This window comes from Thalassophryne amazonica, chromosome 2 (genome assembly GCF_902500255.1).
Source record: "Thalassophryne amazonica chromosome 2, fThaAma1.1, whole genome shotgun sequence".
Classification (NCBI taxonomy): Eukaryota; Metazoa; Chordata; class Actinopteri; order Batrachoidiformes; family Batrachoididae; genus Thalassophryne; species Thalassophryne amazonica.
The window spans coordinates 94789730-94815930 of record NC_047104.1 but is presented as its reverse complement, the minus strand read 5'-3'; the positions used below and the strand labels follow the sequence as shown (position 1 = coordinate 94815930).

Genomic DNA, 26201 nt, shown 5'->3' with positions numbered 1-26201 from the left:
GGTTGACGAGCTGGGCATGTTACAACATGTCCTGTGAGGCTTCAACACGGAGGCGCTGTTGCTGTGCCATCAGCTTCGTGCCGATGAATTTCACCGCCACTCTTTTCATGGCAAAATCTTCTTTCACAGTGGAATGTGCCGAAAAAGTGCTGATGTCCACCTCTTCCGCAAATTCTCGGATAATCACAAGACGGTCCCACATCATCACAGCGTTCACTTTGGAAATGATCCAGTCGTTTCAGCGTGTTGATGCCGATCGGAGCACGGCACGCCCTCCACCATTGTGCAGACGTCTTTAAACCGGTTGTACCACATCTTAATCTGTGTGATGCCCAGAGGATCATCACAGAAAGCCGTCTGAATAATCCGAATGGTTTCCACCTGGCTATTGCCCAGTTTGTGGCAAAATTTGATGCAGTCGCACTGCTCCAGTCGTTCCACCTTTTCCTTGCAGAGAAAAAACGATGAGAGACTACACCCATCCTCACACAAAGGCTGCTTACAAGAAGCAGATGATGCAACCGACAGGCGTGAAAAAATCACGCATGCGCACAAAGGTTCAAGGTTGGCTCATGCAAGCACACGTGATTCAAATCCATGGAAAAAAATAAAAAGGTCGGATACTTTTCTAACAGACCTTGTGTGTGTGTATGTATGTGTATGTATATATATATATGTGTATGTATATATATATATATGTGCATGTATATATATATATATGTGTATATATATATATATATGTGTATATATGTGTATGTGTATATATATATATATATATGTATATATGTGTATATATATATGTGTATATATATATATATATGTGTGTGTATATATATATAGTTGTAGGCAAATGTTTGGGCACCTCTGGTAATTTTCATGATTTTCCTTCATAAATCATTTGCTGTCTGTATCAGAAATTTCAGTTAAATATATCATGTAGCAGACAAACACACTGATATTTGAGAAGTGAAATTAAGGTTCTAGTATTTACACAAAGTGCAATAATTATTTAAACAAAACTAGGCAGGTGCATAAATTTGGGCACCCTTCTCATTTTATTAATTTGGATAAATTTAGCACTAATTATTGGAACACAAAATTGGCTTGGTAAGCTCATTTACCCTTGACCTCCTTACACAGGTGAATCTAATCATGAGAAGGGGTATTTAAGGTGGCCCTTTGCAAATGTTTCCCCCTTTGCATCTCTTCTAATGAGTGGCAACATGGGAGCCTCTAAACACCGCTGAAATGACCTGAAAACAAAGATTGTTCAACATCATGGTTTAGGGGAAGGATGCAAAAAGCTATCTCAGAGATTTCAGCTGTCAGTTTCCACTGTGAGGAACATAGTGAGGAAATGGAAGACCGCAGGGACAGTACTGAGTGTCAGGAAGTGGCAGGCCAAGAAAAATCTCATAAGCTGAAGTGAAGGATGGTGAGAACAGTCATAGTCAGCCCACAGACCTGCTCCAAAGATCTACAATATGATCTTGCTGCAGATAGTGTCTCTGTGCATCATTCAACTATACAGCGCACATTGCACAGAGAGATGCTGTATGATGCTGTAATGCAAAGGAAGCCTTTTCTGCATACACGCCATAAACAGAGTCGCTTGAGGTATGCTAAAGTACATTTGGACAAGCCAGCTTCATTTTGGAATAAGGTGCTGTGGACTGATGATACTAAAATTGAGTTATTTGGACATAACAAGGGGCGGTATGCATGGCAGAAAAAGAACACAGCATTCCAACAAAATATATATATGTGTGTGTGTGTGTGTGTGTGTGTGTGTGTGTGTGTGTGTGTGTGTGTGTGTGTGTGTGTGTGTGTGTGTGTGTGTGTGTGTGTGTGTAAACTGTGACAAAAATAAATGATCAGGGATGATGTTAGCTGAGATTTCACACTGAACTGGTCAATTTGGTTTCTCTCATTTTCTGACCACAGATCCAAGGAAGAAGTACCACATGAAGATATTGGCTTATAATTTTATTGGTGATGGCTACCATGCAGACCAGACTGTCAGCACCCCTGGATGTGTCTGTAAGTTCGGCAAAACACTGGAAGAAAAACCTAGGGGTTTTTTGTTTGTTTGTTTTTTAGTCTTTTTCAAATGTGCATCACAGGATTTTTTTTTCACTTTTTATTTACTGAAAATAGCTCTCAATGTATTTTCAAGCTGTTCGAGATCGTTTAGTGCCCCCTCCACCACCTCCACACAACGTGTACGCTCAGACCAACAGTTCCACATCTGTGTATCTCTACTGGGGAAGACCAGCTTTCACCTCAAGCCATGCGGTCAACTACACCATCCGCTGCAATCCAGTAGGCCTGCAGAATGCTTCGTTCGTGCTCTACCTGCAGACGTGAGATTTTCTTCTTATTTCATTAAAATTCATCTGTTTGATTGCAAAGCCACCATTCAGTTGTCTCAGAGCTCATGTTACTCACAAGCATCACCAGGATAGTTGTTTAACATTTTATACTGAACAACACAAAAAAGGACTAGCTAATTAATGAATTCACCTCTCAGCAGAATAATAGTTTGTATGTTCTGATTTAATTGGTTTAAGTAATTCATAAACGAGAGGTGACAAACTTTGTCTCGTCAGCTTCTAAACTGTCGACTAGCAACATGTTTATTTTATTTTGTAATTCAGTGTTAATTCATATCAGACTGCCAAAGATGAGAAATTTGCAGTTATTTTGATGTGTAAGAGTATAATGATCATTAAAATAAAATAATTGTTTTGTGCAACATATAGAAATACTTTAATTTTTGTTGAAGAATGTACACCTGACATTATTTTTTTTTTCAGGACCAGTTCACCCCAAAACACAATTAGCACATCTTTAGGTTGGCGGATGATGTTGAGTAATCATGTATCAGTATTTGTTAAACTCCTCAACTGTCTTTTATTTATTATTTTAATCACAATAAGCTAAATGCCATATCACTCATTTTTTTGACTTGTGCATCCATATATCTGCAAAGCAGACTTTCTCTGCATCAAATGATCATTTTCCAGATCAAGCAGAACAGTTTATGACCGAACTGTATTTTTAAGTCTCTGTTGCTTCTTTCTTCTGCAGGAGTGAGCAGAGCATTCTGGTACGCGATCTGGACCCAAACACAAAATATGAATTTGCCATTCGGCTGCACATTGACCAGCTTTCCAGCCCCTGGAGTCCTGTCATCTACCAGAACACTTTCCCTGAGGGTGTGCACAAACCCATCACACAGTTTTAAATTAATTTATTACACATGTTCAGCATGGCAGTGCAAGGGGTTAGCACAGAACAGAAGGTCCTTGGCTCAAGGCCATCCATACCGCATGCCTCCGTGTACATCAGGAAGGGCTCACGTTGTAAAACATGCTAAATCAACACGGGCATTCATACCATATCTAATGTGATGAGACACCATAATGGGAGAACCCAAAAGAAATGAGTTTTTGACATTCAGTGTTTCAGCTCAGCCGTGTCGTTCTATGCATGTGATCACATCAGATTTCAGAAGTGAAGCGGAGCATGTCCTGATTCGTACTCGGTTGGGAGACAGCTTGAGAACACCTGGAGCTGTGAGCATGTTTCTCCATGTACAACTGGAGTTTTGATTTGTTATCAGTATCTGTTGAGGAAATATAGTCCACTTCTGCATATGGGGGGGATAAAAAGACTTTTAGGTTTTGAGAACGCTATGTCCACATGAAGTGGACAACCTGTACACAAAAAGTAAGGTGCACAACATGTCAATCTTGTGGACACAAGATAGGAAGTGGAAGCACAAGGATAAAACCTGTGTGTGACTATACATATGTATATATATATACACACAACACACACACACACACTATCCTTTGGGAACTCAGGCAGTGGCTCTGCATGTTACTGTTGGGTGGAAAGAATCTCTAAGGTCAGTTCACAATTTTTCATGTAACATCTGCAGTTATTCAAAAGCTATGTATTTTCTCCCAATTCTCCCGTAGCCCCCAAAAAGCCCCCTACCAACGTGAAAGTGTCTTTTATTGAAGAGGACACCGTGCTGGTATCATGGAAGCCTCCAGATGAACCCAGCGTATCTGTGACACATTACACCATCCTGTATGCATCCAGAAGCGCCTGGGTAGCCGGGGAGTGGCAGGTTCTACAGAAAGAAGGCAAGTGGGAATGCAGATGAAGTAACTGTAGTGCAGGTGCTTGTGTGTGAAGTGGGGGGCAGGGACACACAAAGTCTACCCCACTGTCCCTCACAAATGGGACATTGGAAATCAATAGCTCCAATCCATATCTTTTCTCTGTGATGCCTGATTGGTGCAGGATGTGTCGAGCACACTCTCTTTGTCTTCCTGATTACAGCTCCGTCTAGAGGTTTAGTTATTATTACAGCGAAGGGCTGGATTTACATTTTTATTCACTTTGATTGCAGGAATGCATTTTGACACCAATACTTACATTAACACAGTCCAGTATCTGTCATAGCACTTGTTTAAAATTCAGACATGCACAAAGAGTAATTACTGAACTGCAGGGCTGATAACATGACATTGAGGCCTGCCACAACACACTTACTGTGTTCATATGCCACATATGAAGACAGTATGCGTAGGATACCCATGTCCAGCTCAAGCATGTTGTGAGTACATCATTTTGTTAACCTTATATTCTGTATCGGACATCATTATGTGCAGACTCTATTATTACAGCCATAACAATACATGAAATGGAAGCACAATACAGTTTTTAGTTTTGACATGTTTTCTGTTTACTGCATTCACTACATCAGTGGCTCTCAGACCAGTCCCGAAGTACCACCTAGTCATTCAGATGTGCAGCTAATGAAGTATTAACAGACACCTGAATGAACTAATCAGCTTGTGGCAGAGCAGGGAGAGGCAGGAAATGTAGTAAGTCCCTTCAGCTGCTCCCTTGTTTTCACTCGGGGTCACCACAGCGGATTCAAAGTACCAAGCGCAATAACCACTTGGCCACCACCCCCTAAGTTCATATATATATATATATATATATATATATATATATATATATATATATATATATATATATATACACAAATGAGGAGTATCACTTGCATTGTGAGGGAACGCCAGCTGCAACATTTTGGCCATGTGGTACCTTTCTCTGGGCATGATCCAGCACACAGGTGCCTCTGGGAAATGGGAAAGGAAAGCCCATGCTTGGCTACTTTCAAGAGGTGGGGATAGTGCAGTTGTCTGCCTGGGTGGTTGTCATCCAGGGCTCAAAGCAGATCTCTAGTGTGGTGTATGTGGTGAGCCGCAATACTGCCACATGCTTTCTGTGTGGAGTTTGCATGTTGGCCCGTGTTTGTGTAGATTCCCTCCGGGTGCTCCGGCTTCCTCCCACATCCAAAGACATACAGGTTTAGGTGGATTGGAAACTTTTAAAATTGTCCAGGTCTTCCTTGTAAAAGAGATCTCGATCTCAGTGGGACTGAGATCGAGATAAAGGTTAAATGGGCATTCATGTTTCCTGTAAACAGCTGTATCACAGTTCATTCAAATGTCATATTTGCATCAGTCAATTTCAATTAAATACATTTTGTTTATATAGCACCAAATCACAACAAAACTGCCTCAAAGTGCTTCACACAAGTAAGGTCTAACCTTACCAACCCCTAGAGCAAGTACACAGGTGACAGTGGTAAGGAAAAACTCCATCAGATGATACTGGGGAGGAAACCTCAAGCAGAGCAGACTCAGAGGGGTGACTTACTGCTTAGGCCATTCTAACAGTTACAAGATTTTTACAAAGCTTTACAAACGTGAAGAAACAAAAAGAACAGGAATTCAAAACAGCATGACATAATAACAAAAGAATATCTATTTGATGAGAAGTCCATGCAGGCGGTTATGCCACAGACAGGGGTCATCCAGCAGTCCTCCTGCTGGCAGTGGGCCTGTTCCCGCAAAAATCAACAATAGCAACTTCAAGAAAACAGTTCTAATAAGCCTCTATAATATTTTACCGGTTCATTTCATGAAACAATACATGAAATTAGTAAAAAAAAAACAAAACAAAAAAAAAACAGTGATATAACAGGTGGTTTTGATCCTTGTCACAAACATAAACAAACGCCAGCGTCCGTCTTTCCCAGAAATGGCTATCTCTATGTGCGCTAATAAGGTCTGCTTTCAGTAATTCTACAACTAGTTCACGCTAAATTTGCTACAGATGGAAGCACAGACACCCAACCTTTGATATTTTCATGATGACATTTTAATATGCAACAGATTTGAAGCCTGTAAAACATTGTCAATGTGTATACACATTAGACTAGCAGCGTTGTATTCCCAATTAACCTTTTAACCAGAAGACCTAGCAGGACCTTTAGCCATAATGCGCATGCTCCTGCTGAGATTGCGACTTTGCTTATTAGATGTGGTTAAAGGAGTAATATTGTGCAAAATAATTTTTAAGGTACCAATTCAATTTGGTTGGAATTTCATGTTAAACACATTTAAATTCCCACAATTCTGTGCTTGTGCTTGTAGAAACTGCCACACTATAAGAAAATATTTTCCTCAAATGTTGCTTTCAGATGTGTGTGATGTACTGTATTAGTACAACATATCTCAATATGGATACGAGCGTATCGTGGCTTGTGTGTTGTATCTTGAGGTCTTTGCCAGTATATAACCCCAGAAATAAGTAAGACCCTTTTAAATATTTACCTTCATGTAAAAATGTTTGATAACTGTGCACAGTGTGCCGTTGTTATAGAGACAATCTGAATGAAATTTGTAAATCTGTGCTTTTATTATGGATTTTATTACAACATTACAGCTCTCCAACAAGAATCAAAGTGTTCCGTAAAGTGATCTGTACAACACAAATACGCTTTGGCAAAGGTTTACAATTTGTTGCTAGCATGTGCTCTTTCCCCAGTTACCTTGTATTTGGAATGGGCTAAAATTGTCTGTGATCAGCATTAAACTTGAAATGAGTCTTAATCTGACAGGTCCAGAGCTGCAGTGATGAGAACTATCACATTAAATTATTGGTGCAATTTAAAAAGAAATAAAAAATGCATATCAAAAATGAAAAAGTAATAAAGGAAAAAACCCGTTTAAGGAAAGCATTCTTCACTGAGTAGCAACCACTAAATAAAAAGAACTGTTGCTTATATCTGGTTTGTGGGCAGCATAGTTGTTTGAAGAGTAAATGATCCCAGGAAACACAAGACTCACCATTCCCCCTTTGCCACTGGTGAAGGGGTCAAAAGTGAAGCTTTTTCACAAAGCCCCTCAGTCTACCCAGCCCCCCCTGTCTCCTCAAACTGAGCACACATTCCCCCTTTGCTTACTCTGGGGCAGCAGCAATAGTGTGGCAACGGGGAGGTACTGGATAAGGGAATGTGTAGCCCTGATCCCTGACCCCCTGCTCTCACATATCACCTCAAACCCACGAGGATTGTTATGTTTACTTTTCACTGCATCACAAAGTCCTGTTCTTCACAATCATGTGTGCATGTGTGCCATTTTTCTTCAAAAACTCTACTGTGCAGCAGTGAAAACAACCGAGTATTTCTGTATGAATGGGTTTTTGATGTTTCCCCCTTTATTAAAATGTCAATAAATAAGAAATTAGAATAAAAAAGTATTATTTTTTTAAAAAGGAAATCAAGTTTGTTATACTGTCAGTTTTATTAAAGAAAGCAATAAATTAAGAAGTCTTGATAAATTATATGAGTTCAGATGGAGCTATTCATATGAAATTAGAACTAGTGTTCCTTCAAACATTTCATGGGCATTGAAGATAACTATCACCATAGCTTAAATGTTGCCTAACTGCTACCCAATCCCTATCCTAAATGTGAGCATGATGCTTTGGTAACTGACGTTAATATTTCTTTCCATTAGAGTCATTTTGTTGCAGATTATTGTCTGCCTTGCAAAATTGAACAAAGGAAATGTTTTTTTCTACAGTGTAACAGATTGGCATTTCAGGGGGGAAAAAAGCCAAAATATGTCATCTCCAGGAAAAAGCTAATTGCTTGTATAATTTGCAGTAAACATCAAAAGATGACAGCTTCGACCAAAAATTTAACCCAGGTCACTTGATTTAAAGTCCAGGATGCAAACCGTTACACCTCAGAACTACTGCATCAGGGGAGGAAATTCTAGCCTTAGGTATGTGAAAATGTTATGCAGGAAATGCACATCTTCTATACGGCCAGTATCCAGGATTAGCATCTGTAAACTGCAAGATTAGTCATAGTGTTAAGAACACATGTTTATTTTGTATGTTTACAGCTTAATCTGTGGTTACACAAAGACAACTAATGAGTAATTAATTCATCAACATGATGTTCTGGTAAAACCATGAGATAGTTCACCCAAATAATTCAGTTTTAAAGGTAAAGGGCCGCCACACAAAATATTTAGTTTTAGTCTTTAATGTGTAACAGTTTTATCATAAAAATATTTGATATTTAAGATGGTATTATTTTTGCAGCATTTTGCTTTTTTAATATAAAATTCTTGCCTAGCATTTTTGTGCCACACTGGGTGTTACCACTCTGTGCAATAATTTAACTTTATTGTATGATTTAATATGTCATATTCTTAAATGGCAGGAATATCTCCAACTCCAAGATATAAGATGTGAATTACTGTGACTTTCATTTTTCCTCTTTAAGTTTAACCCTACTCTGTGTCATTGTGCAAACTACACCTGAGCGTTCTGTATTTGAAGAAATGGACCCATGGAATATGTTAATTAGTAATCATATTTTTTTTTTCTAACTTCAACTGTGCTCATTAATTTGATTTTGTTTCAGATGTGTAAGTTTTGGATACATAATTATTGACTGCGCAATGTGACTCCAGCCAATTGACTGATATCTGATTTTTTCTTTTTTTTTTCTTTTTCTTTTTTTTTGGGTGGAGGGGCATAGCACCAACTTACCCAGTCCTACTGAATTAGAACGGACAATTCATAACTTTTAATTTAGAGAAATTTTCCATTTCATATGTAAAGTTGAAAGACTGTTTTGTTGCTGTGTTCAAACTTGTTTTTGACAGCAACTATAAATCTCACTGACAGGGAGTATCACCATGGCACTACTGGAGAACCTGAGACCTGGCCACATTTACTTTGTGAAGGTTTCTGCATCCAACAACATGGGGGACGGACCATTCTCTCATACAGTGGAGCTTACAGCACAAACGGATGGTTTATCGTCTGGCAGTGTTCCACGGCACTCCCGTGGCTCCACACACTCCACAGGTCAGTGATATTTCCGGCAGCGTCTCGCATGGGTCTGTTTAGTTTTTAGACATGCTACTCTGCGGCAAACAGGAACAAATGGGACGCGGTGAAAGACAAGGGAGGAAAAAAGTCTCCCTTGTCGACAATTATGCTCACTTAATTTCTTTTTAAGAAATCTAATATTTTATATCTCATTAAATCTTCTGTTAACACTACTGTAATTAAAATTTCACCTCGTGCATATATTTGAATATCTACTACTGCAGAGTTGGCACAAGCTCAAATTATAGGATTCACTGGGATGTCCCAGTGCCCTTAGACAAATTTAAGAAATTGCTTTTCAGATTGTATGGCAGTTTGGAGTAAGTTTGACGTTGTTGCTGTTATGTTGCAGTTTTTTCTGATGGTTTCTATCATCTGGATCAGAAGTCCATGACGGGGATCACAGTGGGAGTCTGCATCGCTCTCCTCTGCATCATCATCTGTGCTTTCATCATTGTCTGCAAAAGTAAAAACAGGTACAGACAGTTTCTGGACATGCTGCAAAAGAAGTGATTTATGCTTCATTCCAGTCAACACACACTTGTTTCCTGCAGGAAATTTTCAGCAGTTAAACTGTCCAGACAAGAAGCAAGCATGTCTTCATCTACAGGACACAGGGGCTCTGAGGGGCAAGCCGAGAACACTGATGTGACTCTCCCCATGATAAGTCAGAATCATTTCATTGATGCCAAGGTATTTAATACTCCTCACAACTTGTAACAGTTAACAGTTTGAGAAATTTATTGAATATTGTTCAACCTTTGCAAAACTTTGGTCAGGATTGAGTAATGTACCATTTCATTATGTCCTAAAAACATTTTGTAGGGTGGAACAAATCTCATTATCAATTCTTTTGGACCTGTTCATTCCACTGCAGAGAAGAAAAATAGATGGTTTTCCTTCAGCAACAATGAAAAAATGAACCATAAAGATGGACAGGTAAGTCAGAGAATGAGTCCTGTTTGTTGAATTTCCAAAAGTAAAACATCAAAATGCTTCTTTTCCCTGATGATTGTTGATTACAGAAAACATTTTGTCTGAAAGAAGGGCAGCGTAGCAAAATCATGCCTTTTCAAGACTCATCTCTAACCCTCTGACGCTTAACAATCGTTACTTTTCTATGCTCGCTTATGCCAATCAAGGGTCATAAGGGCCTGGAGCATGTCCCAGTTTCAGCAGGGCCACATATAGACAGACAAACTTATTCACACATACTGTTAATTTGGAGTTTCCAATTCACCTAACCTACATGTCTTTGGGAGTGGGAGGAAGCTGGAGGGAACCCATGCAAACAGAAGAACATATAAACTCCATACAGAAAGGGCCAGGTGGGAAGCGATCCCAGGACCTTCTTGCTGTGAGGCAAACATGGTACTACTGCTTCATGCAACAAGAAGCAAAATTAATTTAATCATAGGATTATTTATTTATAACGTAAACCTGCGTTAGCAAGGAGAAGCTAATGGCCTAATTAATGTAATTGTACGAGACACGAAGTCAAGAATAAACTGCTTCTTACTGTCACTGAACAGATGAAATGTCAAAGTGGAACAAAATGTGCACGTTTACCTCACGAAATGTTAACTTTTAAAACAGTTATGCATTTTTAAAGCATTATATTTAGTGTTGCCTTGGCCTAGCTGTTGTCCTCATCGTGGTTTCGGGCTTTCCCACAAAATGCAAATAAGTAGACTGCTGAGTAGTATAAAGGTTATTCTCTGTCTTTATTCAGGAGTGTTGTCTTTCAGTTTGAGAGCATGATTAATAAATTTTGCTTGTTCTTTTAAGACCTAGCATGACCTTATTCAGATCTTCTTGTTTTATGGCAGTTGACATCCAGCTTCAGCCCTCATTTCTACTGAGTGGTCTGGGTTGGTATGGCACACTATTTGTACATTTTTGCATCCAGATTTAGGAACAGGTAAGAAAATAACCGACCCATACCATACCATTTTTGGTGCACCCTCCGGCTGGGGCCCAAAGCAATGGACCGGTTACAAAAGTAAGGTGCTAACCCACTGCTGTCCATTGATTGGCTCGGCAGTTAAAGCAAAAGCTGTAGTCCTCACGCTACCATTCATACAGTTCTGACTGTTTTAAATGTTAAAATCATTCGCACACTGAGTAAATATAAAGTCTTAAGCTTACCTGTTTGTTGTGTGTGGGCCGCCAGAAGAGGAGGTACTGCTGGCCCACCACCAGTGGGCGCTCTGCCTGAAGTGCGGGCTTCAGGCACGAGAGGGCGCTGCCGCCATGGACACAGCCGGGGGTGACAGCTGTCGCTCATTACCTCTTGACAGCTGTCACCCATCTACTCAACATCATCTCGCTCCATAAAGACCAGACGTCATCTCCACCTCGTTGCCGAGATATCATACTTCATTGGAGGTAATATCCTCAGCCTTTTGTAAATCTGTTTATTGTGAGTGTTTTCAGGAGAACCGGTCGTTTTTGAGGAGGCTGTGCAAGACGGCGCTCCTTTTCAGCTGAGACCGCTGCAACGCGCTGAGTGTGAGGTGGAGGTGGCATTCCCACCGTTATTGTTACTGGGTGTACACACACCCACACTTGACTGTCTTTGTTCTTCGCCAGCAGTACCAGATCCGACAGTCGGGGACGGTGATCTCCTGGGAATTCGGGACTTGGCGGCTCCAGTATTCACCAGGTTCTGGGGTGGCGGAAATCGTGTGGTTCCGGCTCTCCTCAGGACAGACGTCTTCTGTCCTCGAGCCTGCCCACACGTCACCTTTGTGTATTGACTGTTGTGATATTCTGAGATTGTCTGTATGTTCGTTGTGCACATTCACAACATTAAATTGTTATATTTTGGCTCATCTATTGACCGTTCATTTGCGCCCCCTGTTGTGGGTCCGTGTCACTACACTTTCCCAACACTGTTACATTGTTTCAGTTGGATTCATCATCGCAGCCTGGCGAAAACTTGTTATCCACATAAACTGTCCTTATTTTGGAAAACTACATCTGGAAATACTTTAGTTCCTTGTCGTGGTTGAATAAATGCAGCATTTTTAAAGAGTCCCTCTGTTTGTCTGCTCTGGGTGCATTTCTCAGCCTGAACCAAAGGATGCTGGCCATTTGTCCCACAAGGAAATTAACTTATTTTAAAAGTTGAAGGAGTTACAGCGCATCATTTAGTCACACCAGTGTTTACCACAGCCATACATTGTCTCTTCAGCATTCTGCACAGGATGAAAAGAAATCCCATGATCCACCAAGACAAAAATAAAATTTAATTTAAAAAAGTTAAATTGCATTGTGTGGATTCCGTGTGGAGAGGACGAGCCCATACGACAGCATATGCGCTCTTGATTATGTGCGTGTCGACATCAACATGCTCCACCTACCAAACAAAGGGGTACTGCTGGCAGTTGAAAACCAAGCCAAGCCAGACTAAACTGTTCCAACCCGTACTGTATCGTGCCGTACCGATCCGACTGCTCAGTAGAAACGTGATGCATTGCCACCACCTTCTGTTCCAGACTGAGGATCAGAGGTGCCTCATTCAGATCAACATTGTCATGTGTGCCATCTCGTGGCTATAGATGTTTGCATTACATTTTTGACATAGTTGCTTCAAAATGTATGTTGCAGGACCAGTCAGACCAGTAAAAAAGTGCAACTTCTAGTCTGGGGGAATCATTCTGTGAATTGACTGTTTTTTCCATCGCTATATCTTGAATATGCACACTGGAGTGTTTGTGGAAAGAAAACAGATTGAAGATGCAGCTCTACAATTGTAATGGACATAATGTTTTATGATATTCTGATAATTGACTTATTATTGGATACACAAAGTGCACATACTAAATAGATGGGCTCTTTTAAAGTTCCTTTTACTATGTTACTCTGAAGCCACAAAATCTGAGGTAAAGAGGACGTCGATTGAAACGGTGCTGGTTATTTCTTTGTTTCTTCAATAGTACAAGAAAGACATCACATGCACAGAACATAAAAAGATCAACTAGGAGCTGCATTAAAGATGACAATCATGACATCCTGAAAAGGAGTCTCAAAATAATTTCTTACATGAGACATTTGCATGAAATGTCAAAGTTGTTGGGGGTTTTTTTCCCCCAATTTTTATTTAGTTTTTCAGTTATGCACAAAAACAACCTCCCCAAAACTGAGGAGCACAAAGGAAAAAAGACATCAAAACAAAATGAAAATACAAATCAATAAAAATAAGTCTGTGTCGGGCTACCTTATTGATTATGTCTTTGTTTATACGTCATCCTTTTTCCCCAGTTATTAAAAAAACTGGGTAAACCTTCATTTTAAGCTTATCTGTCATGTGCTCCATCACAAGTATGTCCTCTGTGATTAGCAACCATTGTTTGTAACTCGGAGCATCAGTCTTAAGCCAGTTCTTAGTAATGGCCTTCTTTTCAGCTGCTGGGGTCTGGGTCCATGTGGTTGCATAATCAGATGAACGGATGAATATTGGGCATTCATCTGTTTATTTTTGATTTTAGGTGTGACTGCTGTAGTATAACCAGCAGGAGACCATTGATGTTATCAATGAATTTGGTGACACCACACCTGCATGTATTGAATATTTTTGTGGGGTCTCTTTTCGCTTTTGCACTTTGGAGGCAGTCCCTATGCTTTCGTTTCTCAGCTGCCTGCTCGTTCAGATCAGTATTATTTTTCCAGCTCAGAGGACGGCTCATGTAGATAAACATATGGTTGCAGCTCATTGTCTACCTTCCTGAGGTTAGAAACTAGTGTTGGTTGTTTTTCTACAACGTTTCTCTTAAGATTATTGAGCTGTGAACTTCAAATCTGTGAATATCTTTCTAACTTTATCAGAGTCTCCAGGGAAGGTTTCAAACCCCACACCTGTCACTGTCCCCGGAGGGGGACACACCCAGCTGGACCAGGCGCTTGACACCAGAAGCGAGATCCTGCTCGGGGCTCACCTCACCGACTGTAGTGCCCCCCCACGCCCAAAACATTTTTGCAGTGATAGTGTTTGCAATCAAGATTTCCTGCAGTACTTGATCCATAAACTGCAATCCGTAAACTACTTAAACTGAAAATATATATATACAGTAGTGTTCAGAATAATAGTAGTGCTATGTGACTAAAAAGATTAATCCAGGTTTTGAGTATATTTCTTATTGTTACATGGGAAACAAGGTACCAGTAGATTCAGTAGATTCTCACAAATCCAACAAGACCAAGCATTCATGATATGCACACTCTTAAGGCTATGAAATTGGGCTATTAGTAAAAAAAAAGTAGAAAAGGGGGTGTTCACAATAATAGTAGCATCTGCTGTTGACACTACAAACTCAAAACTGTTATGTTCAAACTGCTTTTTTTAGCAATCCTGTGAATCACTAAACTAGTATTTAGTTGTATAACCACAGTTTTTCATGATTTCTTCACATCTGTGAGGCATTAATTTTGTTGGTTTGGAACCAAGATTTTGCTCATTTGCTAGTGTGCTTGGGGTCATTGTCTTGTTGAAACACCCATTTCAAGGGCATGTCCTCTTCAGCATAAGGCAACATGACCTCTTCAAGTATTTTGACATAGCCAAACTGATCCATGATACCTGGTATGCGATATATAGGTCCAACACCATAGTAGGAGAAACATGCCCATATCATGATGCTTGCACCACCATGCTTCACTGTGAACTGTGGCTTGAATTCAGAGTTTGGGGGTCGTCTCACAAACTGTCTGCGGCCCTTGGACCCAAAAAGAACACTTTTACTCTCATCAGTCCACAAAATATTCCTCCATTTCTCTTTAGGCCAGTTGATGTGTTCTTGGCAAATTATAACCTCTTCTGCACGTCTTTTATTTAACAGAGGGACTTTGCGGGGGATTCTTGCAAACAAATTAGCTTTACACAGGCCTCTTCTGTCACAGCACTTAGAGGTAACTCCAGACTGTCTTTGATCATCCTGGAGCTGATCAGTGGGTGAGCCTTTGCCATTCTGGTTATTCTTCTATCCATTTTGATGGTTGTTTTCCGTTTTCTTCCACGTGTCTCTGTTTTTTTTTGTCCATTTTAAAGCATTGGAGATCATTGTAGATGAACAACCTATAATTTTTTGCACCTGCGTATAAGTTTTCCCCCCTCCAATAAACTTTTTAATCAAACTACGCTGTTCTTCTGAACAATGTCTTGAACGTCCCATTTTCCTCAGGCTTTCAAAGAGAAAAGCATGTTCAACAGGTGCTGGCTTCATCCTTAAATAGGGGACACCGGATTCACACCTGTTTGTCCCACAAAATTGACGAACTCACTGACTTAATGCCACACTATTATTATTGTGAACACCCCCTTTTCTACTTTTTTTTTTTTTTTTAACTAATAGCCCAATTTAATAGCCTTAAGAGTGTGCATATCATGAATGCTTGGTCTTGTTGAATTTGTGAGAATCTACTGAAGCTACTGGTACCTTGTTTCCCATGTAACAATAAGAAATATACTCAAAACCTGGATTAATCTTTTTAGTCACATAGCACTACTATTATTCTGAACACTACTGTATATATATTACAAATGATATTCATGCTTTGCAAGACCTCTGTTCACATTTTGGGAGATATTTTTTTCAGTATTCACGTTTTGCAATTAATGGTTTGCGGATACGATTTGCAGCTGATTCATGTTTTGGGGGTTAACACCGTTTTTAGGTCCGTTTTTAGTTTGTTCTGCAGAGGTTGGATTTGTTTGCTAATGCTATCCAGGTTGCTTTGAAACAACACCAAGTGTTCTCTTGCTCTTGTTAGTCAAGTGAGTTTCTTTACCCTGAATGTCTAGGTTCTTTTCAATTCTTCATTTTTGTTGAACCTCTGCTAATTTTCTTAGTGTTAAGGTTTATCGTCACGTGTATCTTGAGTTTGAGCACAGTTTATGTTGGCATAAAGGAGCTCCTGACTTATGTGTCCATGCTACTGTCCCACTGGAAGTCCAAAGTTAGTTTTTTTAAACCTATTTTGCTGAGATTATATAAATGAATTATAAGATCCTTTTCTACATTTTTGGTAATTAATTTCAACTGAGACAAAGAACAACTTAGCCTAACTGAGGGAACACTTGATCTGTGTTACAGAATAAAAGACATGAAGCTGCCACCTACCAGCCCAGCACCACAGTGTTGACTTACGGAAAGGAGCTGTCTGTTTCTCCGGACCAGACCACCAACACGCAAGACGTCCACGGTGACTTGGAGGGCTCCTCTAACAGTGAGGGCAGCCATGCAACCGGGGACTCAGGCCGTTACTCTCACGACGAGACTGAGGTGATGAATCTGTCCTCTGGTCCCGTCAGCCGCTCACCCTCTCTGTCAACAGAGGACAGCTCGGGGTGCAGTAGTCCGTCCAAAGAATCAAGCAAGCTGATCGGGCAAAGTCTGCTTGAGCTCAAGCTGTTGAAGTCTGTTGGGAGCAGCTGCTGTCATCAGGAAGCCCAAAGCAGTTCTCCGTCCATGCTTCCTCTCTAAATGTGTTGGCATGTAAGTGTGCATTTGTGCGTGTGTGTCAGGATATGATACTTTGTCCAGACTTACAGCTTTGTAAGACAACAACACAATGAGAGCTTGTGTGTGAAAATACGTAAAAGTCAATCATCTGTTCCTGGTGACATTATTGCCTGTAGCAGCTTCAGCTTCAGCCCTGAATGTTAGTGTGGGACTAAAACCTTATTTATACTTCTGCGACAAACGCCTCTTGATAGCTACACTGTAGACTCAAACACCAACGTGAACATTCATAACTCTGCTTTATTGAATCAGTGTCTGTTTGAGAGTTTAAAACACAAACACTAGATGGCGGTGTTGCTGCCTGCCGCAACCAACTAAAAAACATCAAAACCAACATCACTGATGGTTAACTAGAACACTGGTGCAAATATAAACTACCATCCATCCATTCATTTTCCATACCTGCTTACTCCAGTTAAGGGTCATTGGGGGGGGGGGGTGGTCAGCAGACTATCCCAGCAGTCATAGGGTGTGAGGCACGGTACACCCTGGACAGGACACCAGTCTGTTGCAGGGCCAAGTACAGACAAACACATTCACACCCGCACGCAGTTCTACAACAGTTTTGAAGTTTCCAGTGCACCTAACCTGCATGTCTTTGGATGTGGGAAGACGCCAGAGCACCTGGAGGAAACCCATGCAAACACGGGGAGAACATACAAACTCTACACACAAAGGCCACAGGTGGGAATCGATCCCATGACCTTTTTGCTATGAAGTACCAGTGTTAACCACAAAGCCACTGTGCTGCCCGGTGTAAACTACTGTAATCTAAAAAAACAACAAAACAAATAGAGACGGTGAACAGAGTGTGGTAAATGCAGTTAGATGCTAAATGAGGAAAAAGAACCAGAAAGCATACTGTGAAGTCTAACACATTGACTTTTTAGATTTGGTCATATATTTACATACACCATCATGGACATGAATGTCATGGCAGTGTGGAGCTTTCAAATGTTGTTGTTGTTGTTGTATTTTGTTATTTATCAGTTCTATGAGCTGCTTTTGGACTTTTCCATTGTACTGTGTGGTCTGTGAGTCTGGATGTGGGTCTGTCCAATGAGGGCATCAGACAAACCACTTTGTTGGTACATTAATCAAAGTGGGTGCATGTGCAATCAATCATTCTGCCCCAGAAAAAAAACAGTTCACAGAAATCAATAAAAGCTCAGTAGTACTATGACATTCATGTCCACAGTTTTTGCACAGTGAACTTATCATTTGGAAGTAGTTGGAAATTGCATCACTTTCCCCATGTAAACTAAACTCAGTTAGGTGACAATAGCATTCCTAAATAAAGTAGGTGATGCTTCCTTTATTTTTATTCCCTTAACTTGGGTTTTACATCTGTGTTTACTTGAGGAAAGGGATTCCCAAAGGGAAAAGGGATTTACTCTGTATATTATAATTTAAAGTGCTTATCATAGAGCACTTTCACATCTTTCTACATTCATTCAGAAAGTTTAATAGTAAAAATGACAAAGAATACTGTAAGGATAAGTGGAGTGTAATGGACTGTCCTCATGCAGGCCCATTCTCAGCCGTGTGCATCAATTAGATCAAATCTAAGGACACTGCAGAATGTTGACTGCTTGAGTTATATTCTGTCACATTAATATAGCATGTGGCAGAGCTACAGGTGGCGTTTGACATAGAGGTATGAATCATCTTTAAAGTATGAGGGCGAAGAAGAATAAGAGATGTTTTTCTCATTCATCCTCTTTGTTCCAGCAAACAATTAAGAGGAAGTCAAACAACGATCTGTTGGCTGTTCGATGACTAGATTTCTTTGACCGTCTTCCTTCTATGAATGTCTCTTTTTTTCTGTTTGTGTTTGTTTTTAAAAAGAAAAAAAAAATCCCACCCACCATGAATGTTTTGAAAGAATTTCAAAAATGTTAAAATTACATTATTTATGAGAGTTTATCACTGGAGCAAGAAGAGAGACCGAGTCCTTTTTTTGCTGATTATCTACCTCGGTTTGCCGCTGGGCAAGCCATATTTAATAACTACTTCTACCTACATTATATGCTGGGCTGCTTAGGTTACATTTGATGCTTCCTGATGACTTTTGTTTTTAGGTTTTAGTTCTCATGCGTTGATGGCCAGGATGGTAAGGACGCTGCAGCTTTCACTTTAAGCTCTCCTCTCTTTCCACCTGCTTTGTGGATTGAGGGACGAAACTCACCGATAGTTGTTAATCTCCTCAGATGATGCTGAGGCAATGAGCCAGTATTATAAGGATTGTACTTTCCATTTTGTCCATTATAGAGTAATGGTATGAAACAGTAATGAATGTATACCTTTGTTTTGTCTGTCAAAGTGCAGCTGCCCTTACGTTTCCTGTTTTATACTACCTCATTTAAGAAATTATTTTGTTATCTTTTTGTTTTCCTAAACTCAGGGAATAATGTTTAGTACATTTGAAAAGCCATGTAATGTTACATGGTGAGCTGACAGGGTATCTTCTCCGTGCTAAACTGTTGTAGTGTGTAATAGCTGAATAGATGTGAATGTATCCATGACATCGTGCACCAGCAGCCCGGGTGTTTGTGCCGCACTGTGCACAGATGGAAAAGGCCTCTGTGCTTTCTCCTCAGGTCCTATCAGGTCTGTTTTATGACGGGCCTCTTTGTTTGTCGACTTCTTCCTTTTTATTATGTAAAGATACACACCAAAAGCGCTTACGGTGGCATGTTGGTACAGAAAGCTTTATATTTTGTGGCCTTAATGTGGACGGTGTCCCTCAGGGTTCTGAAACCAAAGCCTAATCTGCCTGAGGGAGAACCGCCGCATTGACACATGAAGAGCGATTGTGGAAAAACAGTGGAAGTGTTTAATTAAAAATGAAAGTGAAGAATCGAATGAACACCATAAAACATTTAAAAAGAAAATGTATATTTTTGTTAGTTTGTGTATTACTGAGTACACAATGTAGTTATTTTTGTTGCAAGTAGTTTTTCCTTTGATGTAGGTAAAGATTAGCACTTCACTGCCGAGTAGTTTTGTATCATTATCCAATGTGCAGCGGTGACTCACCCTGAATACTCAGACTTGTTTGCCGCCTGAGTTTATTTTTTGGTCTCTCAGCTAATCTCCGACAGGCTACACCAGAGCGTGAAGTAATCAAACGCATTAGACCAAAGACAGAACAGTGGACTTGGAGATCAGCTGAGGGGCTGTTCCTCAACCAAAAAAAGCCTTGCACATTAGTGGCCTTGGCCCGCAAACAGATAACATGAGAGGCGGGTTTAGTCTTTAAAAAGAGAAGCACCAGCAGAATTCACAGGTGCTAAATGTTGATGGACTGACAATTATTAATCAAGTTTACGCACATGATCCAAAATATCCAGACCCAGGTTTCTTCAAAGACTGTTGCACGCAGACATCTGTACATTGTAGGTGAAAATTACAAGAGATAAATATATTCTAAAGATTATGATCTGTGCTGCAACGTTGCAGTCATGTGTAAATTTGCACCCATTGATTTGATCCCAGCTGTGAGAATAAGGAGAAAAAAAAAAAATATATATATATATAAAATCATATGGATTTCTTCCAAAACAGACTATATGAAGTAAACTATATAATGTAACTGACTGAATGTAGAGTTGAATTGCTCATAGTATCACTCTAAATGAATTATTCTTTGAAGTGCCCTCAAGATGAAAGGATTACAACTTTAATTTCTGGTTTATTATAACAAAGCTTGAAGAAAAGTTGGTGGGTGCAAACATTTACATATGTCTGTGTTTTCAATCAGAAGATTGCGGAAAGGATTCAATCATGGAAATGTTGGGATGGGAGAAAAGTGACACAATCAGTTTTTATTGCTTTGGAACGCAAACAGTTTAAACCAAAGATTTTTTTTAACGTCACCGTTGCATATTGGCAAGAGATCAGTTTAAAAGCCTCCTATTGTGTGATTGTCCATTTCCTGTGTTCTCATACCTACAAATTTATGTTAATAATATGCAGTTTTGTTTTGTTTTTACAATGACAAAACTAATCCACAGAGCTTCTAAAATGTCAGTTTTTACTTCATTTGTATTGAACTTACAAGAGAAATGGGATTGTTGATAGAGCATTAGTTATTTATATGTTGCTCTTACGTATCAAATTTTCATTTTGACATGTTCACATTGTACTTGAACATATTTTGCTTGTGTTTTAGAAGTGCAGCTAATGTTTGAGTGATGTCTGTCATCATCATGAATTTGTATTTAAAGGTCCAATCCAGAATCTGGAGGCAGTGGTTTTGGTAAAGATTTTTTTTTTTTTTTTTTTTTTTTCCCCTGATGCTTTTTAAAAAACATTTTACATCTGGACTTATGCAGCTTCTGTATTGGGCCTTTAGTCACCTACATAATTTCTACCTCAGGTTTGATCTTTGTATACTTGTTTCTATAAAATTGAGGTCATGATGTAAGTTTAAATGTGGGACGCAGGATGTCCTCTCTCTCCCTCGGTATTATATTGGAAATCTGTTGCTGTCCAAGTCTGTGAATTTAAAGGGATGAAACCATGAGTCTGGTCTGTGAGTTGACGCGCTCTTGTTCTTCCTTTTGCAGTAATGTGTTTATGAAACGGCTTCGGCTGCAGAGTTGGAGCGCTGTGGGTCATTTGCAATAAAACTCAGGGGAACCCACAACTACTCCTCTTTTCTCTGAAGCACATTTCAAATCTTTAAAATTGAATGTACCTTTTTATAATTATTTTCTGATAATGGTTTAATGGATTTTGTCAGTTGGTCTTTAAATTACTTGTAAGTTGATCTCTGCCAAAAGATATTTAGTTAGAGGAATTTAGACTGTTTTATTATGAAGAAGTCTGGTTTTCTGTTAAAATAAAAGTACAAAAAAAGCAGTGTGTCTCTTTTACTTTATTAATTACAATAAGTGCAATAAGTGAGCATACAAGCAGTGCTCATGCTTGCTATGCATATAAAACGAGAATTTTTTTTAATGGTAAATGAAATGGATTTCTGTGGCACTTTTGCATCTGCTCAAAGTGCTTGACGATGATGACCCATATTAACCATTCACACACGCATGTCACTATGCTGCCATGCAAGGCACTCAACTGGACAACAGGAGCAAGTTGGGGATTAAGGACCTCGCTCAAGGCGTCTTCTGGTCTGACTGGGATACAAACTGAGCCAAGGATCCTCTGGTCTCAAGCGCTTAAGTAAAGTTAGAAAGATATTCACAGATTCGAAGTTCACGGCTCAATAGATCTGAAAAGAAACGTAGAAAGACAAACACCACTAGTTTCTAACCTCAGGAAGGTAGACAACGAGCTACAATCTTATTTTTATCCAAATGAGCCGTCCTCTGATCTGATAAAATAATACTGATCTGAACGGGCAGCCGGCAGAGAAAAGGAAGCTTAGGGACGGACTACAAAGTGCATACATGGAAAAAAGACACCAGAAAATTATTGAATAAATCATTGAAATAAGGAGTGATATCACCAAATTCACTGCACAGATCAGTGGGGTCCTGCTGATTATACTACAGAGCTCAGTTTGGGAAAATGCCATTATGAAAAACTTTGCAGAATTTTTTATTTTTTAAATTTTTAATGGCATCAAAGTCACAAGATGTGGTGTCACCAAATTCACTGCAAACAACAGCCGTGTCCTGATGATTATTCTACAACACTCACTTTGGGAAAAAGTCATTTTCAAAAATTTTGGAAAGTTTTTGATTGTTTAAATTTTCAATATCATCAAAGTCATAAGGTGTAGTGACACAAAATTTACTACACACAACAGTGGTGTTGTGATGATTATACTACAACACTAACTTTAAGAAAAAGTCATTTTTAAAAAATTTGGAGAATTTTTGATTGTTTAAATTTTCAATAGCATCAAAGTCATAAGGTGTAGTGACACACAATTATACTGCACACAACAGTGATGTCCTGCTGATTATACTACAACACTCACTTTGGGAAAAAGTCATTTTAAAAAAATTTGAAGAATTTTTGATTGTTTATATTTTCAATAGCATCAAAGTCATAAGGTGTAGTGACACAAGATTTACTGCCCACAACAGTGGTGTCGTGCTGATTATACTACAACACTAACTTTAAGAAAAAGTCATTTTTAAAAAATTTGGAGAATTTGTGATTGTTTAAATTTTCAATAGCATCAAAGTCATAAGGTGTAGTGACACAAAATTTACTGCACACAACAGTGGTGTCATGCTAATTATACTACAACACTCACTTTTGGAAAAAGTCATTTTCAAAAATTTTGGAGAATTTTTGATTGTTTAAATTTTCAATAGCATCAAAGTCATAAGGTGTAGTGACACAAAATTTACTGCACACAACAGTGGTGTCCTGCTAATTATACTACAACACTCACTTTTGGAAAAAGTCATTTTCAAAAATTTTGGAGAATTTTTGATTGTTTATATTTTCAATAGTATCAAAGTCATAAGGTGTAATGACACAAAATTTACTGCACACAACAGTGGTGTCCTGCTGATTATACTACAACACTCATTTTGGGAAAAAACAATTTTCAAAAATTTTGGAGAATTTGTCATTGATTATATTTTCAGTAGCATCAAAGTCATAAGGTGTAGTGACACAAAATTTACTGCACACAACAGCGGTATCCTGTTGATTATACTACAACACTCACTTTGGGAAAAAGTCATTTTTAAAAAATTTGGAGAATTTTTAATTGTTTATATTTTCAATAGCATCAAAGTCATAAGGTGTAGTGACACAAAATTTACTGCACACAACAGTGGTGTCCTGCTGATTATTCTACAACACTCACTTTGGGAAAAAGTCATTTTTAAAACATTTGGAGAATTTTTGATTGTTTATATTTTTAATAGCATCAAAGTCATAAGGTGTCGTGACACACAATTATACTGCACACAACAGTGGTGTCCTGCTGATTATACTACAACACTCACTTTGGGAAAAAGTCATTTAAAAAAAAAATTGGAGAATTTTTCATTGATTATATTTTCAATAGCATCAAAGTCATAAGGTGTAGTGACATAAAATTTACTGCACACAACAGTGGTGTCCTGCTGATTATTCTACAACACTCACTTTGGGAAAAAGTCATTTAAAAAAAAAATTTGGAGAATTTTTTTTTTTAATTTTCAATAGCATCAAAGTCATAAGGTGTAGTGACACACAATTATACTGCACACAACAGTGATGTCCTGCTGATTATACTACAACACTCACTTTGGGAAAAAGTCATTTTCAAAAAATTTTGGAGAATTTTTGATTGTTTATATTTTCAATAGCATCAAAGTCATAAGGTGTAGTGACACAAGATTTACTACACACAACAGTGGTGTCGTGCTGATTATACTACAACACTAACTTTAAGAAAAAGTCATTTTTAAAAAATTTGGAGAATTTTTGATTGTTTAAATTTTCAATAGCATCAAAGTCATAAGGTGTAGTGACACACAATTATTCTGCACACAACAGTGATGTCCTGCTGATTATACTACAACACTCACTTTGGGAAAAAGTCATTTTAAAAAAAATTGAAGAATTTTTGATTGTTTATATTTTCAATAGCATCAAAGTCATAAGGTGTAGTGACACAAAATTTACTGCACACAACAGTGGTGTCATGCTAATTATACTACAACACTCACTTTTGGAAAAAGTCATTTTCAAAAATTTTGGAGAATTTTTGATTGTTTATATTTTCAATAGTATCAAAGTCATAAGGTATAGTGACACAAAATTTACTGCACACAACAGCGGTGTCCTGCTAATTATACTACAACACTAACTTTAAGAAAAATTCATTTTTTTAAAAATTTGGAGAATTTTTGATTGTTTAAATTTTCAATAGCATCAAAGTCATAAGGTGTAGTGACACAAAATTTACTGCACACAACAGTGGTGTCCTGCTAATTATACTACAACACTCACTTTTGGAAAAAGTCATTTTCAAAAATTTTGGAGAATTTTTGATTGTTTATATTTTCAATAGTATCAAAGTCATAAGGTGTAATGACACAAAATTTACTGCACACAACAGTGGTGTCCTGCTGATTATACTACAACACTCATTTTGGGAAAAGACAATTTTCAAAAATTTTGGAGAATTTGTCATTGATTATATTTTCAGTAGCATCAAAGTCATAAGGTGTAGTGACACAAAATTTACTGCACACAACAGCGGTATCCTGTTGATTATACTACAACACTCACTTTGGGAAAAAGTCATTTTTAAAAAATTTGGAGAATTTTTAATTGTTTATATTTTCAATAGCATCAAAGTCATAAGGTGTAGTGACACAAAATTTACTGCACACAACAGTGGTGTCCTGCTGATTATTCTACAACACTCACTTTGGGAAAAAGTCATTTTTAAAAAATTTGGAGAATTTTTGATTGTTTATATTTTTAATAGCATCAAAGTCATAAGGTGTCGTGACACACAATTATACTGCACACAACAGTGGTGTCCTGCTGATTATACTACAACACTCACTTTGGGAAAAAGTCATTTAAAAAAAAATTTGGAGAATTTTTCATTGATTATATTTTCAATAGCATCAAAGTCATAAGGTGTAGTGACACAAAATTTACTGCACACAACAGTGGTGTCCTGCTGATTATTCTACAACACTCACTTTGGGAAAAAGTCATTTAAAAAAAAATTTGGAGAATTTTTTTTTTTTAATTTTCAATAGCATCAAAGTCATAAGGTGTAGTGACACACAATTATACTGCACACCACAGTGATGTCCTGCTGATTATACTACAACACTCACTTTGGGAAAAAGTCATTTTCAAAAAATTTTGGAGAATTTTTGATTGTTTATATTTTCAATAGCATCAAAGTCATAAGGTGTAGTGACACAAGATTTACTACACACAACAGTGGTGTCGTGCTGATTATACTACAACACTAACTTTAAGAAAAAGTCATTTTTAAAAAATTTGGAGAATTTTTGATTGTTTAAATTTTCAATAGCATCAAAGTCATAAGGTGTAGTGACACACAATTATTCTGCACACAACAGTGATGTCCTGCTGATTATACTACAACACTCACTTTGGGAAAAAGTCATTTTAAAAAAAATTGAAGAATTTTTGATTGTTTATATTTTCAATAGCATCAAAGTCATAAGGTGTAGTGACACAAAATTTACTGCACACAACAGTGGTGTCATGCTAATTATACTACAACACTCACTTTTGGAAAAAGTCATTTTCAAAAATTTTGGAGAATTTTTGATTGTTTATATTTTCAATAGTATCAAAGTCATAAGGTATAGTGACACAAAATTTACTGCACACAACAGTGGTGTCCTGCTAATTATACTACAACACTCACTTTTGGAAAAAGTCATTTTCAAAAAGTTTGGAGAATTTTTGATCGTT

The 26201-nt window shown here is 38.3% G+C and overlaps 1 protein-coding gene across 1 annotated transcript in view; it reads left to right on the top strand.

Moving 5' to 3' along the window:
* Positions 1-17048, top strand: part of prtga (protogenin homolog a (Gallus gallus)) — an 83800-nt gene extending 66752 nt beyond the window's left edge. The window contains exons 11-19 of the mRNA XM_034189812.1: positions 1945-2040; positions 2177-2363; positions 3091-3218; positions 3987-4157; positions 9082-9264; positions 9641-9764; positions 9843-9981; positions 10114-10227; positions 16383-17048. Of these exons, the coding sequence (XP_034045703.1) occupies positions 1945-2040; positions 2177-2363; positions 3091-3218; positions 3987-4157; positions 9082-9264; positions 9641-9764; positions 9843-9981; positions 10114-10227; positions 16383-16772 (1532 nt within the window). The 3' untranslated portion in view covers positions 16773-17048. The remainder of the gene's footprint in view (positions 1-1944; positions 2041-2176; positions 2364-3090; positions 3219-3986; positions 4158-9081; positions 9265-9640; positions 9765-9842; positions 9982-10113; positions 10228-16382) is intronic.
* Positions 17049-26201: the final 9153 nt, after the last annotated feature.